At 43.8% G+C, this 8,639-nt stretch overlaps 1 protein-coding gene across 1 annotated transcript; it reads right to left on the bottom strand.

The window, feature by feature from the left end:
* Nucleotides 1-6,672: 6,672 nt before the first annotated feature.
* LOC101982301 (olfactory receptor 8S1-like) lies at nucleotides 6,673-7,608 on the bottom strand. The gene has a single exon (XM_005353969.2). It carries the CDS (start codon nucleotides 7,606-7,608, stop codon nucleotides 6,673-6,675), a length of 936 nt encoding a protein of 311 aa, XP_005354026.1.
* Nucleotides 7,609-8,639: the final 1,031 nt, after the last annotated feature.

Genomic DNA, 8,639 nt, shown 5'->3' on the forward strand with positions numbered 1-8,639 from the left:
TTCTTCTGTTGAGAATTCTCTGTTCAGCTCAATGCCCCATTTTATAATTGGGTTGATTAGCCTTTTACGGTCTAGTTTCTTGAGATCTTTATATATTTTGGAGATCAGACCTTTGTCAGTTGCGGGGTTGGTGAAGACAAATTCTCATTTTCTGTGGAAACAAAAGCAGAACCTCTTTTCTAAAGCAACATATCCTTAGACGCAAATTTTGAAGTCAAGACACCTTTATGTTGGTTTAACTTAGCAGCCCCCAGAATCAAATGTCTCTCTACAGTCAAAAAAATTCAAAGAAACAAAATAGTATATATAATCTAGATTCTCTGTGTATATTCCATCTTTACATGGCTTGTTTTTCTTTACTCCTTTAATCTATGACTGTCTTTACTCTTTTATATTAATTTTATTGTTTCCTTTAAGACTTTGTTTTATTTTTAAAACTATTTCCTTTTATAACTGTCTATACTCTTTTCCTTCTTTCTCCCAACCCTATGCATATTTTTAAACATACTATAACTGGTTCAGAGCTTTATTTCTCTCTGAATCTGTCTTTATTGCATATCTGTTATCATTCACTGGCCAGGAGTTCTTTTAAGATGGGAAGCAGCTTGGTTGTAGTGGCCCTGGATGCTGGCTCTGTCTCTCTTGATCTTTCAGTATGATGGGGGTACATTTACTGCCAGTTCTGTGAGCCATGCTCACCACCCAGGGTCCAGAGACACAGCAGGTCTATGTTGCCATTAAGCAACTTGTAGCACTCTGCCCACAAACCCTAACTGCTCTGTAGAAGGACCTCCCAAAGAAGCCAGAGCCATTCATGATTCCAGTATGAACCATAAAGCCATTTCTTAAAGGAGTCACACCTCTGCTTGCAGCCCACAAACAAAGCCTATCTGAAAAAAATTTGTCTACCAAGAAGCTGCACTTTGCTCCCATTTTCATGTCCCAGGTTGGATACCATTTTGTAAATGGAGACTGTACTTTACTTTCCTGGCTGCCTAGACCTGAATAATTACACAGAAACTATATTAATTATAACACTGCTTGGCTAATGGCTTAGACATATTCCTAGCTATTTCTTATATTTTAATTTAACCCATTTCTATTAATCTGTGTATCACCATGAAGCTGTGGCTTACCGGAAAGGTTATGGGCATTTTTATCCTTCAGCAGCTACGTGGCATCTCTGACTCTGCCTACTCTCTCTCTCTCTGTTCATATTTTCTTCCTGTCTTTATTCTTTCCTGCCATAGGCCAAAGCTGCTTCTTTATTAATCAATGGTAATAAGACATATTCACAGCATACAGAGGGAGGGGAATCCCACTTCATTCATTCATTCATTTTTTCCTTTCTTCCTTTTTCTCTCTCTCTCTTTCTTTTTTTTCTTGTTTTTTTGAGACAGGATTTTTCTATACAGCTTTGAAGCCTGTCCTGGAACTTGCTCTGTAGATCAGGCTGGCCTCAAACTCATAAAGACCTACCTGTCTCTACCTCTCAAGTGCTGGGATTAAAAGTGTGCACCACCACTGCCTTACTCTTGTTCATGTGTATTTTTAAATTTATTTTTATCCTAAGTGAATGTTTTAATTTTTCTTCCTGTCTTCAAGCCTTAATAGTCTGTCCTAATAATCCATATATTTCTCAGGCTTTCCACTGAGTTTTTTATTCAACTTATCGACCACTTCAGGTTTAGCATTATTTCAGTTTGGTTTTTCCAAAACTGAAACACTATAAAAATTGTAAAACATGGGCTGGAGAGATGGCTCAGTGGTTAAGACCATTGCCTGCTCTTCCAAAGGTCCTGAGTTCAATTCCCAGCAACCACATGGTGACTTACAACCATCTGTAAAAAGGTCTAGCGCCCTCTTCTGGCCTTCATGCATACAGACAGAATATTGTATACATAATAAATAATTTTAAAAAATTGCAAAACATTAAAATTAAAGATGTAGATTAAATACAAAATAATATTGTGACTATATAGGATTAAATAAAATATATCATTAAATCAATACTTCTTAAATATACTACAAAATTTAAAATTGCATATGTGGTTTATATATTTACATATATGTTTATACCTTTATACATCAAAGATCATAGTTTGGGTCTTGAAGTTCATCAGAGGTTAAGCTGTCTCCAATTTCCTGAGGGTCTGGAAAACACCACTATTAATACAACTAATATATTAAAAGGAAAACTAAGATGGAAAGAGTCTATCTCCATTTCAAAATATTAATTATCTGTTTTACAAGTGATTATCATTCATTCCCCTACTTTGCTTCCAAGATCTAATCATGAGTGAGTAGAAGAGAATTTCTAGGACAATGATGAGTCACAGAGTCTACAAAGCTGTAGGAATTAACCCCAAATCTGCCAGAAACCCCAGGGATCGAGCTGAACCCTGGCAGGAATTAAGGAGGAGTAGCAATGTGAGGGTTAGCTGAGTCGTGTGCTCTCTTCATAGCTTTGTAGATGAATTCCCAAAGTAAAGGCTGCTACTAAAGGAAGTCACAGAACTAGGAAGTAGTGGAATGACCTTGTTTTGAAGCTAACCTTTCACAAGAATACCAGCACATTTCCAGGAACTAATGCTTGCAGCTGGACATGCCATTGAGTGGTGTAGGAGGGTCTTCTGTCGACGTGTTACTTTCATTGGTTAAATAAAGAGACTGCCTTGGCCTTTTGATAGGGCAGAAAATTAGGTGGGCGGAGTAGACAGACCAGGACGCTGGGAAGAAGGCAGGCAGAGAGAGCTGCCATGGAGTCACTAGAGTCAGACATGCTAAATCTTTCCCAGTAAGCCATGACCTCGTGGTGAAATACAGATTATTAGAAATGGGTTAATCATGATGTGAGAGTTGGCCAATAAAGGGCTAGAGCTAATGGGCCAGGCAGTGTTTAAATGAACACAGTTTCTGTGTAATTATTTCTGGGTTAAGCTAGCTGGCGGCGGGATGCAGCCCACCCTCTTTACTACAGTTGAGCTATGTGGTCATCTTAGTCTGATCACCCCATCTATACTTCCTGCCTGGCTACTTGCCAACAGCATTTTATTCAGCCAATATGAGTGATAAATCTTTACAGGGTGCAAGAGCATTATCCCATAGCAGACTCACTAAACTTGCCTCCTGGATTCAGATGTATAAAATAAACTCCTTCTGTTTCCAGGCTGCTGCTGGTGCCTCTCCATCAAAGTCCATGGCCCACCTGACTCCAGCTTGTCTGTATGTGTGTGTCCCAGTTAGAGTTACTATCACTGTGGTAAAACATCCTGACCAAAGAAACTTGGGGAGAAAACATTTATTCCACTTACACAGCCAGATAACAGTCCATCACGGAGGGAAGTCAGGAAGGAACTCAAGCAGGGCAGGAACCTGGAGTCAGGAGTTGATGCAGAGGCCATGGAGAGGTATGGCTATTGACTTGCTCCTCATGGCTTGCTTAGCTTGCCTTGGACCATGAACCCAAGTACAGCACCATTCACAATGGACTGGGCCCTCCCCATCAATCACTAATTAAGAAAATGCCTTACAGTTGGATCTAATGGAGGCATTCTCTCATTTGAGGTTCCCTCCTTTCAGATAACTCCAGCTTGTGTCAAGTTGACATAAAAGTAGCCCTCACAATTGACCCCTTGTCATATATATAACATATTACTCTTAAGCTACAACCTTTTCTTTCTTGTTTTCCCCAATATCACACATTAACATAAATGTCAAAATATAAACAGTACAAAATTTAAAAGTCCTGTGGTCTTTAGAAATTCAAACACTTAAAAATTCAGTCTCTTTCAAATCCAAAATATTTTAAAATTCAAAGTCTCTCAACTGTGGGCTCCTGTAAAATCAAAATTAAATGAAATACTTTCTTACTTCAAGAGGGAAGAACCAGGACACAGTCACAATCTTAAAAAAGCAAACCAAACTCCAAAAATGTACATAACTCAATGTTTAATTATCTGGGATTCCCTCATGATCTTCTGGGCTGCTCCAAGGAGCTTGGGTCACTTCTCCAGCTCTGCCCTCTGAAGTACACACAGCTTGCCTCCTAGGCTCCAATGGGAGCCACCACACTGCTGCTGCTGTCCTTGGTGGTCAACCCAGGGTATTGGCATCTCCAAGACACTGGGGTCTTCCACTGTAACTGGGCTACACTGTAACTGGGCTACACTTTCACCAATAGCCTCTCCTGGGCTCTTTTCATGGAGCCAAGCTTTATTATAATTATATAGGGTGTCTTCCTGACCTCTTCAGTTGTCAGGCTTCAACTAATACTGAGGCTGTATCTTCCTTCACCAATGGCCTCTCCTAGCCTCTCACAGTGCCAAGCCTCAGTTGCTCTCCATGACCCCTTTATGCCTTCAAAACTAGTACTACCTGGGTGACTCTTACACTACCAAGTTCAGCTGCCAACAAGAGGTACAGCCTTGGCCATCTCTGGAACACAGCTTCTGTGTACTGATCCCGAGGAAACACTTCCCAGGACTCTTCAGCTCAGTGATGCTGGTCTCTTCTCAGTCACAGCTGAGTCTTCAGCCCCAGCTGACCAGACACCACAGACTCTTCACACAGAAGGCCTGGTAGAGTCTTTGCTTCCCTCTGAAACCTCCCAAGCCAGGTTTCCACCCTCTGCACTGCTCTCAACAGTCTTCTCTTCCAGGCTCCCACAGAACAGCCCACTGAGCTCTCAACACTCAGTGGCTTTTCTTGCACAAAGTTCCAAAGCCCTCCCACAATCCTCCCACAATCCAAATTGTCAGGCATGTCACAGCAATGCCCCATGGTCTCGGTCCTAATCTTTGTCCTAGTTAGGGTCATTGTTGCTGTGATGAAGAACCAGGGCCAAACAAACTTAGAGAAAAAAGGGTTTATTTCAGCTTATACTTCCCGGTAACAGTCCATCACCAAAGGAAGTCAGAGCAGGAACTCAAACAAAGCAAGACCCTGGAGACAGGATCTGATGCAGAGGCCATGGAGGATGCTGTTTCCTGGCTTGCTCCCCATGTGTTGTTCAGCCTGCTTTCTTATAGAACCCAGGATCACCAGCACCACTCACAATGGGCTTGGGCCCTCTTCCATAAGTCACTAATTATGAAAATCCCTTCCAGATGGATCTTTTTTCCTTCTTTTTTAATTTTAAAAACCATCTTACATATCAATTCCAGTTCCCCCTCCCTCCTGTTCTCCTGCTCTCCAACCTTCTTCCCTCCCTACCCATGTCTCAGAGACTCCCATGGGGGAGTCAACAAAGTCTGTCACATCACTTGAGGCAGGACCAAGGCCCTCACCTCTGTATCTAGGCTGAGCAAAGTATCCATCTACAGGAAATGGGCTCCAAAGAACCAGTTCATGTACTAGGGTCAAGTACTGGTTCCACTGCTGGTGGCCCCACAAACTGCCCAAGACACACAACTATTACCCACATTTAGAGGGTCTAGCTTGATCTAATGCAGGTTCCCCAGTTGACAGTCTGGAGTCAGTGAACTCCCACTTGCTTGGGTCAGTTGTTTCTCAGTTGTTTCTGGGATGTATAGAAGCATTTTCTTAATTGAAGTTCCCTTCCTCCAGCTAGCTCTAGCTTGTGTCTGTTTGATATAAAACTAGCCAGCACAGCGTGCCTGTGTGTCTTTGGTTTCTTCATTCCCTTTTTACCCAGTTAGGTCAGTCCTTAAACCATGCAGATTGCAGCAATCCAAACCTCTCAGGCAATACCTTTAGGGGTGTCCAGCCCTCAAATAATACATCCACGATGCAATCCTTACACCTAAGGTTCAGGGAACATCATTGAGGAGGGAGAGAAGAGATGGTAGGAGACAGAGGACCAGGATGCCTGCTGTGAATTAGGATCTTCTAAACGTGATAAGAATGACAGACTCATGAAATCTCAACAGGGTAACCTAAACAAGCCCTGCGTGGTAACAAGACCAGTTAGCCTACTAACTAACATATATGGGGGAGTTTCACAGGTTCTACCTTTAGACAAAGAGCTCTAGGCAATCAATGGCTGCTAAGGAGGGGAAATCAATCAGTTTTCCCCAGAGATGAGCCCCCGATAAGTGGTCAGCTCTAAACACATGTACACATGAGTAACACTCAATGGACCCAGTGGGTTTTATATCACACACACACACACACACCAATAGTAACCATGGAAGACAAGGTCATGACTTTTAGATGGGGACATGGGAGGAGTTGTCAGGGGGAGAGGAGGGATGGAAGTAATAGAAATTCAGTGTGAAGTTCTTAAAAATTTTAATAAAAAAGAATACATAGAGTTGAGGATAGGACGGGAAGGTGGGTGTGGGTGTTGAAGAAGTTAGGAGGGAGAGTTGGGGGAAGGAATATGATCAGAGAACATTCTGTGGGCTTCTCAAAGAATGAATAGAAACATTTAAAAAAAAACAAGGTACCTGTTCAGGGGTTATAACTCTTAACTCTGTAACTTAGGAAGAAAATTGTGGTAGAAATGACAGAGAGCAAAGCTAAGCCAAGATGGGCCATTATTTTAGATATGAACATTATCTATCTAAATACAGTTTTCTATTCTTTTACATTCTTAGCACAGCCAGAGAGGGTGGCATAGGCCTCCCCCTGGTCAGTGCTCTAACCTCTACCTTAAGTCCAAGTGCTTGACGACACAGACTCTATTCCTGCCATTCCGTGCCTTTGCCGTCACGCCCAGTAACGTAGGCATTTCCCTACCGTCCTTTGCACGGCTGCCTTTACCTCCTTGTTTTTCAGGCTGTAGATGAGGGGATTCAGCATGGGTGTGACTGCGCTGTACTGCAAGGAGGAGAGCAAATCCAGGGAAGAACCGGATGTGGGCATAAGATAACGAACCAAACCTGACCCAAAGAACAGGACCACGGCTATGAGGTGGGAAGAGCAAGTGTTAAATGCTTTGCTCCGCCCTGTGGTGGATTTCATGTTCAGGATGGTGGAGACGATGCGGGCATAAGAAAAGAAGATTGGCAGAAAGGTTCCGAGCCCATGCAGCAAGATGGAGCAGATCAAGATGTCAACATTGATGGAGATGTCAGAGCAAGCTAGGGGAAAGAGAGAGGGTAGCTCACATATGTAGTGGTGTATGGTATAGGCCTCACAGAAGTCCAGGTTCACAGCCAAGAGCACAATGACTACTGAGCTGAGAGAGGCCAGGAGCCAGGAGAGCAGAACGAGCTTCAGACAGAATTCATTGCTCATCATCTGGCCATAGAGCAGCGGGTGGCACACAGCAGCATAGCGGTCATAGGCCATCATTGAGAGAAGAAAGGCTTCAGTCCCCGCAGTGATGAACACGAAGAAGACCTGAGCCAGGCAGCCCTCTATCGAGATGCTTTTCTTCTCAGACAGGAGGTCCTTCAGTAGCTTTGGTACCGTGACAGATGAGAAGCAGAGGTCCAGGAAGGACAGGTTGCTTAAGAAGAAGTACATGGGCGTGTGGAGGTGGGAGTCAGCCCTGATCACCAGCAGCAGCATCAGGTTCCCCGTCATGGTGAGGAGGTAAATCCCCAGGAACAGCACGAAAAGCAGAGCCTCGATGAGGGGGTCATCAGAGAGCCCCGTGAGAAGGAACTCTGTGATGGCGCTGTGGTTCCTCCAGGCCATTTCAGGATGGTACTTCCTTGAGATAAAGCAGAAAGGGGTTACATCGCTAATGCTTGTGACCATGTCCGTTGGGGTGTCCCCCCATCTAGTCCATTCCTCCACTTTGCCTGGACTCTGCTCTGGTGCCTCAGAGCTGTCTGTATCTCAGGGAAAGTTTCAAGTCCTGTTTGTCGTCGTTGGTTTCAAATCACAGTGTCCACACACCTCAAGGGAAGTCTATCCGTTTCTCACCCGCATTTGCAGGGAAAGCGAGTTTCTCTGGATGCTCCACTTACTCATAGGCTCGGCTTCTGTTGCACATATGCAGAGTCTAGTCTCTCTCTCTCTCTCTCTCTCTCTCTCTCTCTCTCTCTCTCTCTCTCTCTCTCTCTCGCTCCTTACCAGGGCTGACTCCATTAGATACAGTGGATGCAGTGCCTGGGGTCACAACCTTTCAGTGACAGATGAAAATATATTTTTATAAGATTAAAAGAAGCTGGGTGTGGTGGTGAAGACATACAATCTCAGCACTTTAGAAGCTAAGGCAGGAGGATTGCTATGAGTTCCAGATGTTGGGCTACATATATATTACAAGGCTAATCTCAGGTACAAAGTGAAATGTTAGGGAGGGAGGGAGAGAGGGGGGGAAGGAAGCAGTGTATGTAAAAAGACTAATTTTAATTATATTTTTGACAATGTAATCATAAAATATAAATTAAACTTTTATGGAAAGAGGGACCCACAAAAGCAAAAGCAGCTGGCTTGCTGGGAAGTCACAGTGACCACACAGACAACACACTTCTGCCGCAGTGACTGCACAGACAGACAGCACACTACAGCCGCAGGGACCACACGGACAGACAGCACACTACAGCCGCAGTGACCATACAGACAGACAGCACACTACAGCCGCAGTGACCACACAGACAGACAGCACACTACAGCAGCAGTGACAGCACAGACAGCACACTACAGCTGCAGTGACAGCACAGACAGACAGCACACTTCAGCCACAGTGACCACATAGACAGACAGCACACTACAGCTGCAGT

Source organism: Microtus ochrogaster, chromosome 15 (genome assembly GCF_000317375.1).
Source record: "Microtus ochrogaster isolate Prairie Vole_2 chromosome 15, MicOch1.0, whole genome shotgun sequence".
NCBI classification, from domain to species: domain Eukaryota; kingdom Metazoa; phylum Chordata; class Mammalia; order Rodentia; family Cricetidae; genus Microtus; species Microtus ochrogaster.